Here is a 26,887-nt window from a genome sequence, read left to right as displayed (position 1 = left end):
ATGTTTAGGCCATTTACACTTTTCCAACTGGACCTCCTGGGTCTCACGGTCTATCCTCTGCAAAAGCTCCATTCTTAATCTTTTCTTTAATCACTCTTCCTTCTTTTGTAACATGAGCCTAGATTTGAGTTGGGTGCAATCCTGGCTCCTTGCTTTTCACAATTTTCTCCCAACATCCTCCAGCTTCTACTAAGTTCAAGCACTAGATCAGTGCTGTCTGATCAAATTTTGTAATGAAAATGATCTCTGTCTGTGCTGCCCAATACAATGACCACTAGCCACAGGACTACTGAGTACTGGCAACATGGCTGGTATGAATGAGGAACTAAATTTTAAATTTAATGATCTAAATACCCACATGTGGCTAATGGCTACCATACTGGACGGACAGCACTAGATTGTAACACTTATGTTACAATAGAGCTACTAATCATTTTCCTCATTGTATCTTAAAGGTGTTAGTAGTTGGAGAAAGAGTCCGTGAACCACCATGATTTCCGTATTTTGGTGACTGTAATTTTCACATAGATGACACTCTTACTACATGGTATCTAAGTTCCTTGACTTCACTTCCCTTCAATGAGCCTACCTTCTACCACTCTGTCTCTACTCCCTTGGTTATCCTGAATCCAAAGAGAACTGACTGCACCAGACTTTCCAATCCAGTTACCAATGCTACTTTTTCACTCTTCCTTCTCTCTTTTACTTCTCTTTTTCCTTACCTTACTAAAACAACTTTGTACATTTACCCACTTTCTCTCTTGTGCTATCCCTGACCCCAATACGGAATAAACAGTCCCTGAAAAATTCCAACACTGGTTAAATACAATTCTCATCACTATTCCAGACTTAATGCTGAACACCTGAACCTGTCTGGAGAATACATGACTTCGCTGACTGGTTTCACCTTTAATTTATGACCAAAAATCTCAATCATAAGGCCTACCATACCAAACCCACCCTATTTCCCTAGTTAATTCATTCTCACACTCTTCTAATAAGAGGACTTTCATCTGTTCTTCTTTCTTCAAACCTCTAACACCTCTCCCCCACCACTCTCAATCAGTGACTCTGCTTTACATGTCTTAAGAAACAAGTATCAGGGGAATTTCTATAGAATCTCACCACCACAGCTACCAACTTACCTGCATGTGTAACCAAATGCATTCCCTTCTCTCCTGTTAAAATGGATAAACTGTTTCTGCTCCACTCCAGAACCAGATCAATTCCCTCCTGCCTGATTAAGGATATTGCTAGAGTAACTTCTTGCTCTCCTACCATTTTTCTATTAGGTCACTGCATCAGCATACAAACATACTGTCATGGACCTCATTTCCAAAAACAAAACAAAATTTGGTCTTACATCCCCCTCTAGCTGTCAGATTTCTCTGCAGCACCTCAACCCTGCCCTTTACAACAAAATTCCTCAAATGCATTTTCCTTATTTGCTATCTCGTATTTTTCTCCACATTCTCTCAAATCCAATCAGTTTTTGGTCCACCACTATACTGAAACCACTCTTGGCAAGGTTGCCAATCCTCTTCAACTGCCCATATCCAGTGCTCATGTCAAGGTTCTCACCTAATTCAACTTACTAGCAGCATATGGCATGGGGGATCACTTTTTTTTTTTTTTTTTTAAGAATTTATTTACTGTCGGAGGCAGGCCCCTGGCCAGGGTGGCCTCCGCCATTAAAAGATGGCGCCTGTCTAGTTGCCAGGTTAGGATTGCCTTGTGAGACTAAGCAGAATGCCCAAAAAGGAAGTAAACAAGCATTGGTTGCTAGCGAAGTTGTTCGTTTAGGTGCACAGCCTGATTCGCTCCCTCCTGTACCCTGCTCACTGATTGGTCATGTAAGCGTATATAAGTGTGTAGACTTGCGGAAAGGAGAAGAGAGAGAAGATGCATCCGAACTGGGGCGTCTTGTCGTTCTTGTGCGCCGAGGGCGATAATTTACTTATCTGACAGAGAGAGAAAGAGGGAGCAGCAGGCAGAAGGAGAGGGAGAAGCAGGTTAGCCGAGCACGAAGGCTGATGTGGGGCTTGATCCCAGGACCCTGGGATAATGACCTGAGCTGAAGGCAGACGTTTAATGACTGAGCCACCCAGGCTCTCCATGATCACTCTTCCTTGAAAACAGTTTCATTACCTGACTGTGGAAAACTCCCACTGTAATATTTCCTTTGCTGAGTCCTCATTTTTCCAATCTAAATCTTGGGAGGCTTCCAGGGCTCTTCATCTGTATTTATAATTCAGGTGATCCTTATCTGGCCTCATATTTTAAAGAATACCATTATGCTGATGATCAAAAAAATGTACCTCTAGCCCTAACTCCTCCCTTAAACTTGTACACCTGACTCTGACCTTACAGTTGCACATGGACATTTATCAGCCAACTCAAACTTGGTATGTGTAAGAAGAGAACCTCCTTGCCCCACCACCAACACACTCCTTCCCTATACCCCCAGAATATCAGTAAACAGCATCTCCATTGTTTGATTTGATGTGACCTCTCTGGACTCACTAATCTCTTACCATCAACTACCCCATAGCTTACTCCATTCTCTCAACACTGACTGCCCTGCTATTCTTTGAATGTCATCAGGGCCTTTGTACTGGCTATCACGTCTGCTTGAAATTTTCTTCTCCCAGATTTCCACACAAATGGTTCTCTCAGTTCTTCCAGCTCTCGAGGCAACTGTCATGGAACAGAGACTCTCTTACCACATACAATTAGCCCTTGAACAATATGGATCTGAACTCCGTGGGTCCACTTATACGTGAATTTTTTTACAGTGGAGTACTGTAAATACATATTCTCTTATGATTTTCTTCTTTTAAGTGTTAACTTAAAAGAAGAAAATGCCGGCTTCAAAAAAAAAAAAAGAGTATAAACTAATTTAAAGATCCTTATCTATTTTAATATTAACCTTACTAAGAACTACAGAAGAAATAAATACATCTTTCTTTCTTTTTTTTTTTTTTTTAAGATTTTATTTATTTATTTGACAGAGAGAGATCACAGTAGGAGAGAGGAAGGGAAGAGATCACAGAGAGAGGAAGGGAAGCAGGCCCCTTGCTGAGCAGAGAGCCCGATGTGGGACTCGATCCCAGGACCCTGAGATCATAACCTGAGCCGAAGGCAGTGGCTCAACCACCTGAGCCACCCAGGTGCCCCAATACATCTTTATTTCTAATAGGAAGTCTAGCCCTTTCATTAACTAAGAAGATGACTTACCGCCCATGTTTTAGTCAACCTGAAGATTGGGGCACTCTGTAAGCCAGAAACCACCGCCATAAGTGCATGAAGGTTATTCAGCTCATACAGCTTCTGAAATTTAAGAAAAAAGGGAGGAGAGAGGAGAAATAGTAAGGATAACTTTAGATTAACAAATAAAATCTAGGCAACTTGTAGTGTTCTAGTACTTCTTACTCTCATCAGTGAAATTTGTCTCTGAAGTACCCATTATGTTTACAGTAAGTTGATTTTGGCCCACAACAGAACCTCCATGTTCTAACCTGGCATTGTCCCCAAGCTCTGGGAACAAATCTACCTCTGGTTCAATAATGTATTAAGAAAACCAGTATGAAGCTTACCCAGTATGATCATGCACCCCAGTTTCTAGTAAGGAGTCTCCTTCCTTATACTGAAATACTAAGCCTCCACCTTATGATCTCAGTTTCAAGAAAGTATCCTGATCCAGTTTCCTACTCTACCCTCATAATTCCAGGGTTATGGTTCAAACCTGCTTTCCATAGTCCTTATTTCCTGCTTCCTTCTGCCTGAATCCTCTGAACCTTTGTTCTTCAACTCTCCACTTGCTTCCCAATACTTGACCTTGCTTTTTTTAGTCTCCTTACAGAACTCCTCTCTAATATTAGGTTCTGACAGTTTGCCAAGAGAGCTGCTTGACATTTAATGCTATTTTCCCTAATTTCCTCATACTTCCACATAGTTACATCTTAATGGTCCTATCTGAAAAATCATTTAGAATGGTCCTTGCCCACCACCAAGAGACTCCAAAGCAAAAATGCCTGTTTTGAACATTAGTGCAAGGACGGGGAAGGGTTCTGTTTCTCTGGAGATCTCTGACCAATATATCACCTTAACTCAGGTCTCAAAGAATTCCCATAAAGTTTCAAGGAATATGAACTCAACAGACTCAATTTTTTTTAAAAATGGAAAACAAGGGGCGCCTGGGTGGCTCAGTTGATTAAGCATCTGCCTTCAGCTCAGGTCATGATCCCAGAATCCTGGGATCAAGTCCCGCTTTGGGCTCCCCATCTCCCTCTCCTTCTGCCTGCCATTCTGCTATTTGCACTCTTCATCTCTCTGTGTCAAATGAATATTTTTAAAAAATAAATAAAAATAAAAGCTTAAGCTTAAGAAAATTAAAAAATGGGAAATGAAAAAACATAAGAAATAAGAATTCACAAATGGAGAACATCAAGTATAGGCCTCAGTGAAATGAAGATTAAATGAAGATATTATCTAGAATGCAACATAAAAGTTTTTTTAAAAATGTGAAACAAAGAGACATGAAATGTAGAGAAAAAAAGCCAACATTTATCTAGTCAGAGATGCAGAAGATGATAAAAGGATTGGTAGAAACAGCATCTGAGAGATAATGGCAGATTATTCTCTCAGATTACTGAAAAGATGTTAGTTCTTAGGGTCAGGAAGCTCAAGGAATCCTAAGCAGAGTAAAGAACAAAAAGCAAGTACAAAAAACTGTAAGTCTAGAATCGTACTTTTTTAAAGATTTTATTTCCTTTTTTTTGGAGAGAGAGCAGGAGCAGAGGGGAGAGGAAGAAGCAGGTACCCCACTGAGCAGGGAGCCCAATATAGGGCTCCCTGAGCTGAAGGCATACACTTAACTGACTGAGCCATCCAGGCACCACTAGAATAGCCTTTTTTAAGAACAAGGAAACACAAAGAGACTTCTAGGTTAAATAAAATAAAGATCACTTTAACAAAGAATTTTTAAAAATGGTGTCAGATGCTCAACATCACTAATTATTAGGGAAATGCAAATCAAAGCCACAATGAGATATCCTCTCATACTGCTGACTGGCTAATATTAAAAAAAAAAAAAAGAAAGAAAAAAACCTCAGAAAATAACAAGCACTGGCAAGTATGTTGGGGAAATACCGCTCATACACTGCTGGTGGGACTATAAATTGATGCAGCCACTATGGAAAGCATTGTGGAGGTTTCTCAAAGATTTAAAAACAGAACTACCATATGATCCAGCAATTCTGTTTGTGGGTTATTTACCCAAAGAAAATGAGAACACCAATTCAGAGAGATATATGCACCCCTATGTTCACTGCAGCCCTACTTACAATAGACAAGGTTCGGAAGCAACCGAGTACCCACTGATAGATAAACAGATAAAGAAGCTGTGGTATATATGATACAATGCAGTATTACTCAGCCATAAAAAAGAATGAAATCTTGCCATTTGTGATTATCTTGTTGGATCTAGATGGTATTATGCTAAGTGAAATAAATCAGACACAGAAAGACAAATAGAGTATGACTTTACTTATATGTGGAATCTAAAAAACAATATAAATGAACAAACAAAACAGAAACAGATTTATAGAAAATAAGCTGTCGGTTATCAGAGGGAAGGGTTTGGGGGAATGGACAAAACAGGCAAAGGGGATTGAGAGGTACAAACTTCCAGTCCTAAAATAAGTACATCATGGGAATGTGATGTACAATATAGGAAATATTGAAAAAATTATTGTAATAATTTTGTATGGTAGCTAGACTTATCATTAAGATAATTTCATAATGGGGCGCCTGGGTGGCTCAGTGGGGTAAGCCGCTGCCTTCGCCTCAGGTCATGATCTCAGCGTCCTGGGATCGAGTCCCGCATCGAGCTCTCTGCTCAGCAAGGAGCCTGCTTCCCTCTCTCTCTGCCTGCCTCTCCATTTATTCTCTGTCAAATAAATAAATAAAATGTTGAAAAAAAAGATAATTTCATAATGTATAAAAACACTGATTCACTATTATGCACACCTGAAACAGGATACTGTATGTCAATTACACATCAATAAAAAAAATGGTGCCAGAATTATTCAAATGAAAAATACAAACAGTAATCCATAATTCATACTTACATAAGAAATTTATTCCACATGGAGTAAATACTCAAGTACAAAAATCAAAGCTATAAAACTTTAAGTTATATATGCTTAAGTAAGACCATAAAAATTAAAGATCAGTAAGTTTGACTACTAAACTTAAGAATACCTATATCAAAACATAACATGAAAAATGATGACAAGTTACAAACAGCATGATACATATGAAAACACATAACAGAGAACTAGCATCTAGATTTAAATTAAAAAAAAAAACTCCTACAAAAATCAACAAATAAGAGAAAACTGTTCAAAGATCTTGAACAGACATTTCAAGAGAGAAAACCTAAATGATCAATAGAGAAAATATTGTTCAATCTCATCACGTTCAATGAAGGTTATTTGTCTGTCATTTCTTTAAAGGTAATTTATCTGTTCTCTCTATATTTCTAGGGCTTCAATGCTCACATGAGCACCAAGAGACTCCCACAAGAAAGCTTTACAGCAGCAGTGTTTATAACAATAAAAACCTGAAACTATCCAAGCTAGAGTATGCTGAAGAATTTGTGGTATATGCAAACAAAAGAGCACTCTACAACAGAGATATACCCCAAAACATGCAGTAACAGTGCTTAGTAAAAAAAAAAAAAAACAAAAAACAAAAAACACGTTTTTGGGGGCCTGGGTGGCTCAGTGAGTTAAGCCTCTGCCTTCGATCAGGTCATGATCTCAGAGTCCTGGGATGAAGTCCCGCATCAGGCTCTCTGCTTGGCAGGGAGCCTGCTTCTCTCTCTCTCTCTCTCTCTGCCTACCTCTCTGCCTACTTGTGATCTCCATCTGTCAAATAAATAAATAATATCTTTAAAACAAAACAAAAACCAATTTTTAAAAGTATAAATGTAATTTGGAAATAATTCAAATAAAACTGAAAAACATATATAACAATATGAGATTCAGTAACACACACACACACATATATATATAAAACTATCAAAGAAAAGCAAACAACGTTGTGGGCAGTAGTTCCTTTTGTAGTGGGAGGGTAGGGATCACCTATGAGAAGACCTATGGGAATTCAAAGAGGGCAGTGAATACATGGACATCCACCTTACCATTCTTTTGCTACTTTTTTTTTTTTTAAGATTTTATTTATTTATAAATAAATAACCCACTGAGCCACCCAGGCGCCCCTCTTTTGCTACTTTTAATCTATTTATAAATATTTTGTGTGTCTCTGAGATCAGTTTTATTCATCAAACTTGATTAGACTATAGTACCCAGTTATTTAATTAAACATTAATCTGGGCATTGCTGTGGAGCAATTTTATAGATATAGTTTACATCTATAATCAGCTGATTTTAATTAAAAGAGATTACATTGATAATCTGGTAGGCTGCACCTAATCAGCTGAAACAGCTTAAAAGACAAAAACTAAGGTTTTCCAGAGAAGAAATTCTGCCTCAAGAATGCAGCTTCAACTCCAGCCCGAGTTTCTAGACTGTCCAACAGCCCTACAATCGATTTCACACTTGCCAGCCCCCTCCCACAACTACTGGAGCCAATTCCTTAATTTTCTTTATATATTATATATATATATATATATTTATCCATCCTCCCATTCTAGAGAACCCTGATACAATCTACTAAAAGAAGAAAAAGACCTGCCAGTTTTATACAGACTGAATACAGAAGGGAGGGAGGCAAAATTAGAGGGATTTTAAGAGATGGTGCATGACAAAAAAAAGAGTATGAACTTACTAGGGCTTGGGACGAAAGCAACTACTGTCAAAAATAACTTAAAGTCTAAGAATCTGCGCTGGTACTAAATGATTACTTGATGAGGAGGGTAAGAGGAAGACTGATAGGCAGAATTTGGTGGTTTTGAACAGAACATGTGAAGCACATACACAAAATTAAAACAAATTCAGACTCTGTGGAGAAAACAAGAAATGAATTTGTTAGCCAAAACTCCTTATTTATTTAACATATCACAGAGAGTGTTTTTTATAAATTTTATGACACTGCCATAAAATATATTTGGAAAGCTAGCTCTGCCACCTAGTGCCACAGAATGTTAGAATGTAATTGTTCCCAGGTGTTCAAGGAAAATATAAAAGTGTTACAACTCACAGCAATTACAATTTTACAATAATTATAATAATTTAAAACTGTAAAAATCGTATCCTCATTTTAGTCCACTTTCATTCAGACATAAAGTTATGTATTTACCACAAGAATGATGAAGAATGTGGCTATAATTTGCCACCTTTTAGTGAACTTAACATAAGTTTAGAGTTGTTGTGCATTTTAATAAAGTAATAGCATCCTCTTGTGAAATGGCCTGTTCACCCTCTTCTCTAAATTCTGACCATCCTTGAAGTCCATGTTCCTTTTTTCTTGCTGCATTTATTACCCATGCCCTACAACAACTACTCAACTAACATATTTGGTGAATATCTTCCTTATATTATTCTTTTATAAATAAGTCTTATCATTCTCTACAATGTTGGCAGTGATATATTTTAAAAGCAAATAACTGGTATGTGTTTTCCTATTTAATCCTGTAAGGCTTTCCCAAGTACCTGCACAAGAGTCCAGTATTTTGTAACTATCCTACTTCACCATAATCTGATCTCTGCCAATTTATCCAGTCAAATAAATAATATAATCCAGCTACTCTGAGAGAGGGAGGAAAGATGTAAGAGGAAGGAGGAGAGGAAGAATAAAGAAAAGGCAAAGAATACAGACACCCAATTGAAAAAACTGACATACTAATCAATCAGGCCTTATTTTCCAGGGTCAATTAATAGTAAATAGGGTGTCACAGGCAAATATTCACTCACAAACAGTACTGAATGACTGGACTCAAAAAATAAAAACACAAGTCTTTCTTACCTTAGCAGTTTTAATATAATGGCTCAAAACTTCTGCTCTAATTTTTAACGTCTGAGCATGAAGAATTTCTCTAACAACCCAAAAGCTTACCTGCAAATGAAAATGAAACATAGTTGAATGGCAAGACTCCTTACTCACTAGGATTCAATTAATGACAGGAAATACTTGATGAACTACCTATAGCTGGTTAAAAAACCATACTTGCTCTTTCCCAGCATACCACCAAGTTGGCTACATACCCAATCTTTGGATGTTGCATACAATTCATATGCATATGAGATATGTATGTGCACAGAGACAGATATATATGTATGTATGTACTTCCACACACAAAAAAACTATGATCACTATGATTTTTCATTTGTAAAAGCAAACAACTTTTGAAGGAAAAGAGCTAATAGAAGAATGCAATAAAATTGGAGTGATAGAAGAAAAACACTATACCAATACATGTGATTTTGCCGTATTCTGAGACACTGTGGCAGAATTAGGTAAGCTTTAAGAGCAGACATTATAAAAAATGCTACTTACAGCATGCTTTTCCTCTGGCTGTGTAATCCCACATTGCCATTTATTTACATCAAGCATAATTGTGTGAAGAATCCCAAAATATCATAAAGAAAAGTGTATCCAAGTCATTCTAAAATTAAGACTGTATTTTAAAAAATCATGTAATGTTTTCTAATTCAATAAACTGTATCCACAATTTCTTTTAAAAATCATTAAAAATAAGGTGCCTCGTTAGCACAGTAGGTAGCGCGTCAGTCTCATAAAAATCATTAAAAATAATTCATCAGACAGTGTGGAGATTCCTCAAGAAATTAAAAATAGAACTTCCCTATGACCCTGCCATTGCACTCCTGGGTATTTACCCCAAAGATACAGATGTAGTGAAAAGAAGGGCCATCTGTACCCCAATGTTTATAGCAGCAATGGCCATGATCGCCAAACTGTGGAAAGAACCAAGATGCCCTTCAACGGACGAATGGATAAGGAAGATGTGGTCCATATACACTATGGAGTATTATGCCTCCATCAGAAAAAACGAATACCCAACTTTTGTAGCAACATGGACGGGACTGGAAGAGATTATGCTGAGTGAAATAAGTCAAGCAGAGAGAGTCAATTATCATATGGTTTCATTTATTTGTGGAGCATAACAAATAGCATGGAGGACATGGGGAGTTAGAGAGGAGAAGGGAGTTGGGGGAAATTGGAAGGGGAGGTCAACCTTGAAGAGACTATGGACTCTGAAAAACAATCTGAGGGTTTTGAAGGGGCGGGGGGTGGGAGGTTGGGGTACCAGGTGGTGGGTATTATAGAGGGCACAGATTGCATGGAGCACTGGGTGTGGTGCAAAAACAATGAATACTGTTATGCTGAAAATAAATAAAAAATAAATTAAAAAAAATTCATCAGAAGGCATACTAGATCTATCTGTAACACTACTAAGAGGCTCTAATCCACTCTGATCGAAGTAGTTTGTTTACCATACGGTACAATGTAACATATTTTTAATTCATTTACTATGAAAAGAAAATCAAAGCACCATCAGTTGGCTCACACTTCTGTAAGTCTAAAAACAGGGTATATTAGTAAGAAATGACAGTGCAAAATACAGTGCCACTGCCCCACAATTCATCTCCCTGTTTTAGAGAGAAACATTTCAGATTTTATATATATATTTTACAAAACCACCTCAGTATTTGTTACTATATTTGGCAATAACTATCCCTAATTTTGATAAAGTTTACCTCTAAAATATATCAAAAGCTATACTTTAGATATTTAGATATTTGATCAACAAATAGCCTATCACCTGTGAACTCAATCTAAACTGCATAATCACGGACTTAACTAAATTTAATGTGATAGGGGTGCCTGCGTGGCTCAGTGGGTTAAGCCTCTGCCTTTGGCTCAGGTCCTGGGATTGAGTCCTCCATCGAGCTCTCTGCTCGGCAGGGAGCCTGCTTCCACCTCTCTCTCTCTCTCTCTCTGCCTGCCTCTCTGCCTACTTGTGATCTCTGCTACATAAATAAATAAAATCTTTAAAAAAAATTTAATGTGAGACAAATTTTAAGACTAATATCATCAAGATATTAAAACATGGCCAAAAAGTTTTTTGTCATTCTTTTCGTTGGAAGTTGGGGTATATGTTAACCTCCATGTCATCTGAACAGGCTTGTAACTACTTTAATGAACAGATGATTAATGAAATTGATGCTAACTTCCAGGACAAGGTCATAAAAGAGCATGTAGGCCTTGCCTTGATTATTGGAACATTCTGTCTGGGATTCCTGAACTACCTACCATGTAAGAAGTACGACTACCTGAGACCACCATGCTGGAAAGGCTAAGTGCAGGTGCTCTCCAACTGACAGACCCAGCTAAAGCCAACCACACCTGAGAATACTGATCCAGAATGACCAACAGTAGGATACAGTTCAATAAAATTACTGGGAAAAAATCTGTTGACCATAGAGACAAAAAGATCAAGTAATTTTGAAGGAAAAGAAAATGTAATTATCATCAGACTTCTTAACAGCAACACTGTCAAGAAAAAAAAAAATGGAGTAACATAATATCACGGAAAAAAAATTTTTATACAGAGGACAGGAAAATTTGTCAGTATGCAAGAATTCTGGCCTTACTGTTCTAGTGAGTCCTTCCTGAGTATTGTAACAGAGAATGAGCTTCAGGCAACCAAAATGCCTAGAGAAACAGCAACATAAGGATGCTACTTTTTCAAAGAACTAAGACTAAAAGAGAGTGCATTATATAATGCCCATATGCTCAGACAACATATAGTACAATTATAAAAACAGAACATCTGCAAAACATCTATCTGTTTATAGGAACATTATTGGTAATAGTATTATTCTGAGCCTTTTGTTTATTATGTAGGATAAAGCAAATGAGTGTATGATAGGGTACTGCATCATGTCCTGTGTTCCTTGAAAACCAGAATTCCGGGTGTGGAAGAAAGAACATGTGGATGTAATACAGAAGAGTTGGAAGTAAAACCCTGGTCTTGAATCTAAATTAGAAGTATCAATATGAACTAATGGGATGCTTTATCTTTAAATAGTTGTATGTCTATGTTATGTGTATGATACACAGATATCCTAGCTATCTCTGCTGAAAAAGGCAGAGAAGTTGTCATTCTGACAGCAATGAGCATTCCTGGCATCCAGGTCCACTACCCCCAGTAAGAAACCGGGACTTTAAAGAAATGTTGATTGTAGGCCAGGGACAGGTAATGGACAAAATGAACCTGAAACATATTTGTATACCCGATGGCAAGGAAACTATTCAATACTACCAGGGTCATGACAAAGGATATGAATGCCAACTTGAAAAGACTTCCACTGGCCTAAAATGGAGTATTAGTTTCAATAAAGATAATAACTGCAATGGGTTGACACATATCATATGCAGTTAAATTTACGAGTTCATAATGGTATTAGAAATAAAAAACTACTTGGTCACTATTAGAGAAAGACAGAACACCAATTCGTTATCTTCAAAATTATTAAATAAACGGGAAGAATCAAACATTTATCTTTCCTTGCTTATAGGAAGTGAATCTCTGGGCAAGCAAATACCAGATGAAGGAAAATGTGTCTATAAAAGCACTTCAAGGGGCGCCTGGGGGGCTCAGTTGGTTAATCATCTGCCTTTGGCTCCAGGTCCCAGGATCCTGGGATTAAGCCCGGCCTCAAGCCCGTATTGGGCTCGTTGATCAGGGAGGGGTCTTCTTCTCCCTCTCCCTTTGCCCCTCCACCCCCCTCACACTTGCTGTCGCTCAAATAAATCTTTAAAAAATAATAATAATCGGGCAGATAGATTCCTTTTAAAAGACTAACTTCTTTCATAATTTACTATTTCAAACCTCCTATGATGCTACTCGGAGAAATTAACAGAGTAATGGACCAACTAAGTAAGACTGTAGGATCAACTGTAACCTGGAATAAGGATAAAGGCTTTTGGTACAACATGCCATATTTGACTCTGGCAACTTTTTGGCTTAAGAATAACAGCCTTAAAATCTAAAGTCATATTTGCGAATATTTTAACAATGCTTTTGCTATGGCAAAAAAATTTTACTATGATGACAAATTCTGAGCAATTCAGAAAAATCTGAATATATAACTATATAACTTGAATATAAAATTCAGTGAAAGACATGGTTGCCTTATATCCTATTTTAATGATTTAATCTCATTTTTAAGAACTTTGATCCACTTCATTTTGGGGAATACAGTGAACCAAATAACCTGAAAAACTGTTTGCTATATAAACTTCTAGAAATGTTGGGTTAAAGACAACAAACTCTTTTTTTAAAAAAACGTGTGACTAACTCAAAAGAAAGGATTTCCCCTAGAGGCAAAAAGAAGGGGAAAAAAGGGAGGAAACAAAGGCAAAGCTATGGTTAAAAGAAAGGGCACTGCAGCTGCCCATGGAGGATTTTCTCTCAGTGACTTAGGGGCTTTGGATTTAATACTCCTCCTAAGACATAAAACAAGTTGCCCATCTCTATTCTACCACACGATGTCTATCTAAGGGATCTTCAAAGTGCTATGATCTTGGAGAACCTGTAGGCTAAAACAATTCACTTACTGGCAGGGGAAGACAAACACAGGAGATGGAGAAAAATATAAGTTTTTCTTAAGAATCTGTAACTAGCCTCACTATAGCCACGTATGGAAGTTCGCAACCAAAACTTATGAGGAATTTAACTAAGTCATTATAGTCTTTGGTACCAGCAAAAGCAAACAAAAGTATTTCAGAAGAGATATACCCTCAAACTAAGCAGCAGCAGAATTCCCATAGATGCAGTACAGATAAAGCTTAAATGAACATGAGCTCTCAATCTAGAATTACAAAATGCATAAGAAAACCATCTTGTGTAAGGATCAGCAAAAATAACACAGAATTAGTACTCCCAGGTCTTTGGATAATAACACAGAAATTATATTGTAAAATGTTGAAAATGGTTTAAGAAATACTAAAAATAACACTAGCGTAAAAGCACACAGAACAGGTATGACCCATCTATAAGAGAATTAGTGAATTGAAATATAGATCTGAAGAAACCACTCAGAATGGGTGTACATACAAAACATGGTAAGTTAAGACACAAGTAGAAAAGAATAGCAAGAGAGTAGAAAAGAATTTCCAAGATAAATTACAGAAGAAAAAAACAGAGATCATGCAGAGAGACAATGTTGGAAGAGACAGTGGCTGACAATATTCCAGCACTGACGTGAGAAGTTAAACTACTTCTTAACGAAAATATATTAAGGGGGGTGCCTGGGTGGCTCAGTGGGTTAAGCCGCTGCCTTCGGCTCAGGTCATGATCTCAGGGTCCTGGGATCGAGCCCCGCATCAGGCTCTCTGCTCAGCAGGGGGCCTGCTTCCCTTCCTCTCTCTGTGATCTCTTCCCTTCCTCTCTCCTACTATGATCTCTCTCTGTCAAATAAATAAATAAAATCTTAAAAAAAAAAAAAAAGAAAATATATTAAGGAACTGAATTTCAGAAACAAAATTATCAAAATTCTACAAGCAACTCACATGATTAAATCTTCGTGTGAAGGCAACAGCATTTGGTGCAGAACTGTATTTTTCTTTTTTATTCCATCCACAACTTGAAAGCTCCTGAAAAAAATGAGTAAAAATAAATTCAGTTTTCTTACTATATTAAAGGTTTCGAAACATAAAAGACAGTTGTGTCCTTTCCTAGAGCCATTTAACAGGAACATATCTAATACTACAACCACTCAATTAAATCACAAAAACAAACTCTACTAGTGGTATGTAAGAGGGAAAATTACTTGTCTATGAGCATACAGATGACTAGAGTTACACTTTACTGGGAAACTGGTGGATCCTTCTTTGAAGCGATTTGAATCCCAAATAATCCAGATAATGCAAGTTGAGCTTCCTACAATGTATACTGAAGCCTAGTAGATGCCAAGCCCAATTCAGTTACTCAGAACTTTCAGTTAGGCTCCCAGAACCTCACTCTCTGAGCTGACAGCCAACCTCCCAAAATGTGTGATCAAACCTCTAAAAAAAAGAGTTCTTGATACTCTAGGGTATCAAGACACCCCAGGTGTCAATTCTGTTGACCGGGTCTGTCAATAGAATTCAAAGGGCTTACTAAATCTGGATGTCAAAAAATTAAATTTTTATTTTATACTAATCTCTGATATGACATTCCTTTTTATTATAAATGCACAGTACAGATTACAGAAGAGTTAACAATACCTGTGACTTTTGTCACTGATAAAAAATTTTTCTATCACCCTATAGTTGGTACAGGCAGTCCAAAAATATCATTTATACTTACCACTAGTTTGAAATTAGCTCATTATCTCTGTATCTTAATATGTTAATAAGGAAGCACATATATATTGCTATGAAACAGTTATAAAAATATGGTGATAAGTATATTTTCATAGAATTGATTCCTTTGATTTTTTAAAGAGGGGTTCAGCTTCATAGGCTTTGTTCAAGTGCCAAAGGGGTCCAAGGTTCAAAGCAGGTTAAGAACCCTGCTGTAATGAAGTAACCACACCAGAAAGAAAGAGAATCTATCTGAGGAAATCTATCTATCTAATCTGAGCAAACTGAGTTAGGGCAGGAAATGAACAAACAAACAGAAACAGAAAAAAAAAATCATACAACTATTACTTTCAGACAGCTAAGGTATTGCTCCCATTAGGCAAAAACAGGAGGATATATTTAGAGGACAAAACAGAGCTTTTAGAAATGAAAAACATGGTAAGGGAGATTTTAAAAACCAACATAAGAGTTGTGAGATAAAGGTGATAAAATCTTTTACAAAATGAACTCAAAATAGGAGTCAAAATATTATGTTTATAGAGTCCATAAGAGTCAATGTCTGCATAATAACAAGAACAGAGAAAAATAACTTAACAAAAAAGTTTTTTCAAAATATTATGTTTATAGAGTCCATAAGAGTCAATGTCTGCATAATAACAAGAACAGAGAAAAACAGCTTAACAAAAAAGTTTTTTTAATGCCTCTAGAACTTAAGGACAGGAAAAGACCTATCTTGTGTCTTTTATAATGGGGTAAATTTTTTAAAAACCTCAAAATCAAGGCCTAGCATAAAAAATTTTAGAGCATTAGAGACTAAGGGATTATAAATCAGTAAGATTAAAAAACAAAGCAAAATAAAAATAGATTACAGGCAGAAAAAGGGATCAAAGGCCTCGATACCTAAAGAGTAACACTGAAAGTCGAAGACAACTGAAATGTCTTCAAAATCCTAGAATTCTGTGCCCAACAAAAATGTGAAATTAAATATGAAAATATACTGCAGAGATTTTCAGACATCAAAGTCTCAGAGAATTTGTTTTATATGTACCTATTCTCAGAGAGCCAGCAGAATTATGTGGTTCCTTAAAACAAACTAGCAAATTAAGAAAAAAGAAGACATGGGATCCAGGAAACTTAGTAACAAACATAGAAAGGAAATACTATGAATACCCAGATTAACAGTAAAGGAGATCCTGGGACACAACTGTGAGTAGAGCTTAAGAACAACAGTTTAGCGGTACCCGGGTGGCTCAGTCAATTGAGTGTGTCTGCCTTCAGCTCAGATCATAATCCCAGGGTCCTGGGATCAAGCCCTGCATCAGGCTCCTGGCTCAGCTGGAGGCGTGCTTCTCCCTCTCCTACTCCCCCTGCTTGTGTTCCCTCTCTTGCTGTTTTTCTCTCTCTCTCTGTCAAATAAATAAATTAAAAAAAAAAAAAGAAGAAGAAGAAGAACAACAACAACAGCTCAGACATTAACTAGCAAGAAGACAGAAATTACAAGAAGGGTACCTCTCAAAGATGAAGCAATGTCTAAGAGTATGAATACACGGAGAAGGCATTCACTATATTCACCACTGGCAGAAAAATTAGTGACCAGTACAGAGAAAGCTTAAGTAAGTTATTAGCTCAAGGAAAACAAAATTTAAGTAAACACAGCTCAATTGTAAATAGTTGAGCCATGATTACTTATTCATGTCAAAATTATGACATAACTACATGCGAAAAAGAAGAGGAAGTCAACTGTGTAAACGTCAAGGGAACAGAATGTACAACTATGAAATCATCTTCTACAGTACCGAGTCAATAAATCATATCCAAAATTTTAAGAATTATAAATGACAGGCATTTAGATGCACTATTTTAAAACTGGACATAAACTCCTCCAAGGAGGAACACAGCTAAGACGCTGGATGGGTTTGCGGCTCAAGGGTGGGGATGATGGAAATATGTGACTTCTTAAATGTGATGTATTCTTATCTTCCATAAAATTTAGAAACAGAAATAAAAAGAAACAGTCTAAGGGGAAGATGGAGGAAATAGTTATGATGATATAATACTTCCAGAAACACAAGTACTATTCCCTTGACTGGCGTGATATCAGTGAATATTGAAAAAAGTGGTAGATTCAGATATTTTGGAGGCAGGCAGGCCTTGGTCAAAACTAGATCTACACAGCATAGGCCAAAAATGAGGTATCCAGAGATACGCCGATTCCCTTTTCTGGCCTGAGTAACCAAGAAGAATACTGAGGGAAGAAACAGCAATTACTGCTTCAACACAATAGATAAGCAATAAGTGCTCTGAAGATACCAATTACTAACTTTTTTAAAACCTAAAGCTAGATTACAACCTTCAGATTTGAAATTACTGGAGGAAAATATAAAACAACAGTTAAAAAAAAAAAAAAAAAGAATTGTTACTGAGCCTAAATACCCATTTCACATTACCTCCCTGTATAGATAGAAAATAGTGATAGACATTATGTGAATGTAAAAACATGATAACTATATTAAAAACATCTAACCTCGACAAAGTATTATTGTTCTAAAAATATAAATATTTAACTATATGAATATATATTAACTATATAGAGACATCATATTTTAGGACAATTTCCTAGGATTAAATCTATAAATACTGAATTGCTTTTCACCAATTAATATTATTCCCAAATTTATATTAATGCCATGATCAAAGTGTCTGTGTCAAATTGATACTATACTTATCAAACTACGTAATGTAGCCATTTACCAGTTCAAACTCAGTAACAAACTTCACACAGAAAATGAGTTTCACTTTCCTGTTAGAAGGCTACACTCTAACTAATGAATATCCTTGTACCTTTTCTCACATTTCTGATCATTTCCTAAATATACGGTCCTAGAAGTAAAATCACTAGGTCAAAGAGGATGAACTATTTCAAGGTTTTGATACCCATCCAAGTGCCCTGCTGAAATACTGAGTCATTTATACTATTACCGAGTGTCATTTTTCTAAAAGTCTTACTGAATCTGGGTATATTTATCCCCTTTCATTGCTTCAATTTCCCCAACTGTAAGAGTAATTACGTTTGTTAAAAAGAGAGAAAAGGGAGGGTGGGGCCATGAACCAACTATAAAACCACCAAAGAGAATATCTATGAAAACACACCTTCCCAATCTTCTTTACGTGCATACTGAGGCCTAGTTTCTGTTTGTTTTTAAAGTAGCTGATACTTATATTGTCCTCTTCTGTGTGATTTCATCTTCTGGTTTTATGTTTAGAAAGGCCTTTTCAGCCTGAGAACAGCTGTCTTAACAGCAGCAGTAAAAGTAAGAGTTAACACTAACAGAGATTACTGTACACCAGGCACTAATCTAAGTGCTTTATACATATCAACTCCTTTGAACCTATCTTCATCATTATTACAAATTATAATAAACAAGGAATCCAGATAAAATTATCAATGAACTACAGCTTTATTTTTTTTTTTGCACTAAAAACTTCCAAATGCTTCTCTGACTCCTCAAATAAAAAATTATAAAAATGGATAAAAATTTGGATAAAAAATTCATCCAATACTTAGAACATTTCAACATCATTAATTTAATGGAAAAAATGCTTTGTCCCTTTAACTAAGCTGACAGGAAGCAGGTGGGGATGAATGAATCTATGGTCACATTAGTTGGTAGCAAATGGATGAAAATTCCACTGGACCCCTCCATTTTAAAGGAATTTGTAATTAGGGGCACCTGGGTGGCTCAGTGGGTTAAGTCTGCCTTCGGCTCAGATCATGATCTCAGGGTCCTGGGATGGAGCCCCACATCAGGCTTTCTGCTTGGCCAGGAGCCTGCTTTCTCCTCTCTATCTCTGCCTGCCTCTCTGCCCATTTGTGATCTCTGTCAAATAAATAAATAAAATCTTTAAAAAAAAATAAAGAAATCTGTGATTAGAAAATGTAAGACATAAGCAGGTTTTTTAAAACCTGTTAGAACAGTAGCTTCTGCTTCAGAAAACATTTCCATTTTGAGATGATGCTGTATTACTCGCACATCTAATACAACAATAAACTATAATGATGGAGAACAGATTAGTGGTTCTAGGAGTTAAGGATGGTGGGGAGTGAGTAGGAGTGGGACTAGCTGACTAGCGAGGGGTAACACAAGGGAGAGAAAGCACTGTGGTATTGCAATAGTTCTGTATCTTGACTGAGGTGATGGTTAGACAAAACTATACATAGAAAAAAATGTTATAGAACTATACAGGCATGTGTTATACAAACGTCCATTCCCTGGTCCAGCTACTGTACCATATACGTTAAGATGTAGCTTCTAGGGGAAACTGGGTGAAGGGTAAGTGGCACTTCTCTGCAGTACTTTTGCAACTTCCTATGAATCTATAATTAATATCCCTATACTATTTTTTCCCCCAAGTTCTAGTGAATCTGTAATTACCTCAAAATAAAAAGTCAAACAACAACAATAAAAATCTTATTTAATGGGGCACCTGGGTGGCTCAGTGGGTTAAGCCTCTGCCTTCGGTTCAGGTCATGGTCTCAGGGTCAGTCCTGAGATCAAGCCCCGCATGGGGCTCTCTGCTCAGGGAAGAGCCTGCTTCCCTATCTCTCTCTGCCTGCCTCTCTACCCACCTGTGATCTTTCTGTTTCTCTGTCCAATAAGTAAATAAAATCTTTTTTAAAAAATCTCATTTAATGAGCTGGAATTGCATTGGGACTCTAGGAATGAACTCATTACTTTCTTCTTAAACCCTGACCAGCACTTATATTAGCTAGTCTTAAAGGAATTTTGCCCTGCCCCACCTCTTTCTCAAAAGCCACTGAACTCTGAGAGGGGAAAAAAAAATTGCTTTTCCCTTTGTCTCTGTCTCTGTCTCAGACTCCAGGATCTTCCTCCAAAAAACACTATTAACGATCTGAGAAATAAATTCTCCCACCAGTGGTATCTTGCATTAGACAGCATATCAGTCTAGGCAAGGGCTATTAGATACTAAAACATCTCCATGAACACCAAAAAGTAAGCTTAGTGACTCAAAGGATTCTTTTAGGAGTCTGGTTTAAGAATAGGACTGATTTAAGTACACTGTGTAAGTAAGCCTCTATTTTAGCAAAAGCTTAATGAAATACACCAGCCTTGATACCTCTTAAAAGTTGTTCAAATGGATTAATTTACAATTTTAAAATCAGGCAGTAGAAAGAAATCTAACAGCAATTCACAGATACAAATGCAATTTTTAAATGGTCATTGAAAGAATTATGTAGAAGAATACTCATGGGCTCACTCTGAGCTATGAAACTATGAAGCCCAATTTCTCACTGAGTTTATTTTGGAAGCACGTGGGGAGCAAACACCACAACTCACGACCACCTACCCTATGAAAGAATTACTGAATTTCACAGGAGCCACAGCTTCTCTTATGTCTCTTGTAGGTTTGTTCTGTAAAGTCAAATTCTTGCTCTAAATTTCATCTTGTAGGTTCCAACACTCTTAAAAGGACTGCTCTAAGGGTGATGTTGTAGGGATACCTAAAGATAGAAGAAGAGAAAAGGCCAATATAGACCAGCATTTAGACAGAGATTGAGAGAAGAAAAGAAAAAGTGATGGAATCTGTAAGACTGTGGGGAGCAGGGAATCCTCACAAGAAGACCTTTTTTTGTTTCTCTGAAGTACAGCTGACACACAGAAGAAAGTCATTATGCTAAGGTACTCTTATGCTCAAAAGATGCAAAGCTCTAAAGGGAGATGGTATCTCCATTAGCATTCAGCCTATATGGCTATTTAGAAAGAAGTCTCAACCACAGATGATGTGCTCGTTAGGATTCCTGTATTTTTAATCAACAGAATAAAGTTCTGAAACTTTATAAAACTTTAATGTGTTATGTTAAATCAAAAATATCTTTCTTTTCTAATGTAGTCACATCCTCTGTTCCCCCTCTGCCTTCCTCCTGACACATTATAGCTGTCCCTAGAATGATAGCAGAGATAAAGGCAGGAGCTACCTTCTGCTACCACTGATGCCATGATACACCCACTCCCCTAATCAACAATGCCCCCCCTTCCTTCTCTGGTTTTATTCTAAGCCTAAACTTACTACACCACACTCACGGTGATGAGCCGCAGTAATGTAACATACAGAAGAGTTTCTACCTTGCTTGTAACAGAAAATTCCAAATCTTTCATGTCTTCTTTGTTTTCTTCAACCCTCCCACCATATTCATGAATTGTTTACATTTTAGTTCTAACGCAAATGATAATTTCCAATAAAAAAACAACAATAACACAGAATTATGGTATTCCTGATTTTGGAACCTGGGATGTTGCCAAGATTCTAGTCTCTAACATACACAAAAATGTTAGCATACAGAATGGCCTTCAATATATCGTCAGAAATATCAACTTTATATCAACTTTAAGTTTTTCAGAAATGTTTTAATAAGAGTCAGAATTAACTATTATGTACTTTTCCTCATTTCACCACCATTCTTCCTCAATCTCTAGTGTATCCCAGTTACACATGAGAGCCTTATCTGTGCTCTGTATATAATGTCTGTTTATTGAAATAATCTAAATGACTTACTAGAACTTTATAATAAAGTGTGAAACTTTCTTCTTTGAATGCAATACATGTCAGGAACCTTTAGTCAGAGCCGGACTCTTTACGAACACTTGAGACCTCGTAGAAGAGGCAAACATTATCCAGTGTGTAATGACGACAGTACAGATTTCAAGCACAGTTCACCCTTTATGAATGATCAAAAGCACCAGAGAATTGCGATTAAAAAGAAAATCTGATTGCAAGCAAACTTTCTGTCATAACACATCCTGTGCTGAGTAATAAAATACTCATTCTGAAGAGAAACCCTATTGATGTAATAAACATACCAATGTCATCAGAACAAATATAAGCTTTATAGAATGAGAGAATTTGTAATAGACAAGACCCAAAAAACCTATAAATGTAATATACCTTCAAAATAACACTCACTGCTTCAACATGAAAGAACTCACACTGGAGGGAAGCCCTATAAACATGTCAGAGCTTTCTAAAAGAAAACAAACCTTCATGATCAAAAGAGAAATCACGCCAAGAAAATCCTTATGTGTATGAAATACGGAAAAACTTTAACAAGAGCTGAGCTTCAACTAAGTAACAGAAAATTCACACCAGAAATAAGTGCATGCACAAAATCTGTAATCTGCTGTTACTAACCATTAAGGAATTCATACTAGGGGAAAAAACCTGAAAATTTTCTTAATTGTGGGTGGGGTAAAAAAACCAAAACTCCTATTTCCATAGAAAGAACGCTATTTTATGAGTCACATTCTTGGAGTAACAGACTTTTGTTTGGAATCATTTGGAAATGATTCCAAACATGATGAACACTGGGAGATGACATGTCTGTGGGCTCTACAGTATAAAGCCTTGGAATGGTCACTAAAACAAACTCAAATACTGAACAGGTATTATTCTAGGCACTAGAGACACATCAGTGAACAAAAAAGATCAAAGTTTCTGCCCTTGTGGAATTTATCTAGTGAGAGGATAACACCCCCCAATCTATAAGAGCTTGACTCACGACCATCACTAGACCCTGATCATCTGCTTAAGACTCCTGCAGCTTTGATCAAAATTATATTTATTACTGACTGAGAACTACCCTTAACTGTCACTTTTACTCTGAAGTCACCAATAAAAACAATCCTACTTCCAGGAATTCTGGAAGACCTAAACGGTATTCTGAAGAACCAACAGTCCAAAATCCTTTACTTCATAGATTCAGTCATTTTTTTAAAAGGCCAAAGATTTGAAATAGATTCTATTAATGGCACAATCTATAAATGGCAAAGCTGAAAAAAACTGCAAGTCTTCGGACTCCCTGCTTTTATGCTTTGCCACTAAAAATTCTCTTTGGGGATTCAAAGGGCTAAAATAAGTGAAATAATTAAAAAATTTTGAGCACCCATTTAGAGCTATGAAGGTTAGACACTGATTAAAAAAAAAAAGAGGGGTGTGTGGCTGGCTCAGTGGGTTGGGCCTCTGCCTTTGGCTAGGGTGTGATCTCAGGGTCCTGGGATCAAGGCCTGCATGGGGCTCTCTGCTCAGTGGGAAGCCTGCTTCCCCCACCCTTCTCTGCCTGCCTCTCTGCCTACTTGTGATCTCTCTCTCTCTCTGTCAAATAAATAAATAAACATCTTTTTTAAAAAAGAGGTGGCAAAATACATGGCAATTTGTGCCCAAAACTGGTTTAAACAAAAGAAAAAAGAGAGAGAGATACAAAACTCCATGGAAATAAGAGTTGTAAGGACCCATTACCACTGGTAGAATATAAATAATCAAACTGCTAAACTTTTTCCTTTTTGTGATCACTGTAATGACCGTTTCGGCAACAGTATCACTGTACACTCTCCCCACCACTGAGAGAAGGCTGCTTAGCAAGGGGAGGGAAGAAGCGTGAAAGGCGGATTTTGTGTGAGATGGAGCAGCACCCATAGAACCTTCCAAATTTGGCCATGCTGCTTGGGTCAGTGGGGACATGAAGATTCTTAGGATTTCTGTAGCAGCAGCTCTGGGAATCAGGGCAAAGTGTTCCAATGGAGAGGGACCCGGTGGTACAGAAAGCACTGGCTGTGCTGAGACCTGTCTCAGGCCCAACAATCCTGCACAGACACTAAGGAGTGCTCATATTTCTAGAGCCAGTGAGCTGCAGCCTTATGAAAACATGGTACTCTTTTAATAACTATCGTTCAGAGTTGACAGAGATGGGGAAGGAGAGAAAAGTTTTTTAGGAAGTAAAATCAACTGGAGAACAGGGGAAATAGGATGGAGAGAAAAGGAAAGAGTGACTCCTAGGGTTGGTTCTGAATGGTAATAATAATGGACAGATGGTGCATACCACACAGACAGGGAATCTTTAAAAATGAAACTGGAGCACACCTTTTTTTGTAGTTATATTCCTACCCAATAGTTTTTTGTATCACTGATGAACTTTCCTGTAACATTAAATTCTTTTCATTGGTAAGCATGTTTTCCATTCTTCTGACCATAAAACAAAAAGCTAAGAAAACAAAGTACCAAAGTGTTCTTTTTTCTTCTTTTGATCTGAGATAACTTCAAGTGTGAGACAGGGTTGGAGAAAAACCAGACTTAGCATTTGTTTGATTCAGATCTGCTCTTCAAGATGTGACTTTATTTAGCCAGTATTCTACTGATGACTAAGGATAGTCCCTATACCATAAACAATTTTTTGTGCCAGTTCCAAGATAAGAGAGATAGTTTCTACAGTGAAATAAAAGGCGTGGAATTTTTCCTTTTCCCCCTGAGCAATTCTGCAGTGTGCTGTGTGACAGGCACTGTGCAGGTAAGTGGCCAGAGCCTGAGACAGTGGCTGCACTTTGCAAGGTGCCCTTTTCTTCCTACAAGTTTAGGTAGGGCGCCTGGATGGCTCAGTGGGTTAAAGAACAAGTTTAGGTAGAACCAGTTCATCTAAACTGTACTTAACACAAAAGACAGGAATACAGAATTCCATGAACTGGTAGGAATTACAGGTCTACTTAGGGAACTGAATTAATGAGAGATATATATTTCAGTAAGTTCCAGGTGCCTCAGAAATTGCCTCTATTATAGAAAATCGAGTGAGACTTGGCTGGTGCAATCACCAACCTACACTCAATCATTAAGCCATACGGCTGGATTCAGAAGCTATATTCTTCGAAGTTCAAATTCCGTACAGATTTCATTTTAGAAAACTTGAATTACCACCTGAAATAAATAACAGGAATATGTACATGTAATAGTGAGTTCTGATTAGCAGTTTTAGTGAATAACTAAAAAGCTTTTAAAATTTCATGAAGCATAAACATGTTTTAAAAAGTTTTACATGGGATGCCTGAGTGGCTCAGTTGGTTAAGCAGCTGCCTTCGGCTCAGGTCATGATCCCAGCATCCTGGGATCGAGTCCCACATCCGGCTCCTTGCTCTGCAGGGAGCCTGCTTCTCCCTCTGACTCTGCCTTCCACTCTGTCTGCCTATGCTCGCTCTCGCTCGCTCTCTCTCTGACAAATAAATAAATAAAATCTTAAAAAAAAAAACAAAAAAAAAAAAACAAGATTTAAAAAAAAAAATTAAAAATAAATAAATAAAAAAGTTTTACATAAAGTTATATAGGGACTTAAACCCTGACATAATGGGTAAACGCATCACAAGATAAATTTATTAGATTCAGGGATAACTCTTTCATAATGTCTGAGGTTAAATTTTGATTTAACAAAAGTGTTCATTCTTTAGTGAATCTAGTAACTATATAATGAGGTAAACACCATTTATGCTAATAAAAAAGATTAATACACTAGACTGACTTCATGGTTTATCTGTTAATTTGTCAATAGCAAGAGTTTTGACATGACAAACAACATCTGTACAAACATTTCAGATAACTGGTGGTCGTTAATAACTCAAAGATATCCCACAACAAAGATGCTCCACAACTCAGGAATTAGTGTGCTGGAGTGTGGATATTACCATCGGTGCTGGCAGCAATGATGAACGTTAAGAGCAAGCTAAATACAACAACAGGATACCATTTACATGAAAAATTAAAAACCTGCAACAGCATTTACTGCTAAGGAATACATATACTTAGAGAAATATAGCTCACTGCACAGGAATGATATAGATCAATACTGGATGGTGGCCCTCAGTGGGAGGAGGGAGAACGGCAAACATGGGAGAATGCAGAATGGCTTCAACAGGACTGGTTAGGTGGGTCCACAGGGGTTCATCTTATTAGTCCTTATGCCTTGCTGTAGGGTCTTGAATATTTCATAGTAAATTAGAAAACATTTTTCTGCCAGATGAAGAAATTCTCCTTATACTGCCAGATTTCATGTAATTTTGATTATATGAGACTAACACCTAACAAGAATATTTTTGTGCTACATCACATCTTCCAATAGTTACATCACATCTTCCAATAGTTACTCCTTCAATTTCTGAAGACATTCTCTCACTGAACAAGTATTTGCTGTTACTATATTCATTTTCTCATTCTAACTACTGAATCCCATCACATGTCAGACAGCCCTCATGTAGCTTAAAACCTAGTGGAAGCAGCAAGCAATTAATCAAGTAAGTACATGATTAACAACTCTTTACACCTTATCACTCCTTCTTTCTTAAAGATACTTCCTTCACTTGGCTCATCAAATTCTGTACTAATAACCTGATTTCCCGCTAAATCACTCACTGTTGCTTTTTCATCTCTTGCTAATTCCACCTAAACACTAACTATGACCCCTCTTCCCATCTATAGTCACCTTCTTGGTAAACTCTTGAAACACCGCTACAGCGACCTCTCTCAAACTACATTTGAAACCTGGACAGTAATACAGTTACGTATTACCTAACTCTGCATTCTAACAAACATGTAAACCCAAACACGTCCAAAGCTAAACTCCTGCTCTTTCCTCCACCAGCTGCTGCTCTGGCCTTTTTCCACAAGTAGCAGCATTGCACATAATATTCTAGATGAATGGCAGCCCCAGAAGTTATGAACA

General features: G+C 37.1%; 1 protein-coding gene across 3 annotated transcripts in view; it reads right to left on the bottom strand.

Annotated features, from left to right (window-relative positions):
- The window catches only part of RALGPS2 (Ral GEF with PH domain and SH3 binding motif 2), a 155,865-nt gene that overhangs the window by 83,564 nt on the left and 45,414 nt on the right, over window positions 1-26,887 (bottom strand). For 2 of the 3 annotated variants that reach the window (XM_004761986.2, XM_004761987.2), the window contains exons 5-7: window positions 14,566-14,649; window positions 8,992-9,081; window positions 3,238-3,330 (exon numbers count right to left, since the gene is read on the bottom strand). In XM_004761986.2, coding sequence (XP_004762043.1) covers window positions 3,238-3,330; window positions 8,992-9,081; window positions 14,566-14,649 — 267 coding nt within the window. The remainder of the gene's footprint in view (window positions 1-3,237; window positions 3,331-8,991; window positions 9,082-14,565; window positions 14,650-26,887) is intronic. The other variant, XM_004761988.2, reaches the window with a different exon arrangement.

This window comes from Mustela putorius, unplaced genomic scaffold (assembly GCF_011764305.1).
Source record: "Mustela putorius furo isolate JIRA1106 unplaced genomic scaffold, ASM1176430v1.1 tig00003942_pilon_pilon_pilon, whole genome shotgun sequence".
NCBI lineage: Eukaryota > Metazoa > Chordata > Mammalia > Carnivora > Mustelidae > Mustela > Mustela putorius.
Note: the sequence above shows the minus strand (reverse complement) of the source record. Positions and strands in the feature narration are given on the sequence as shown.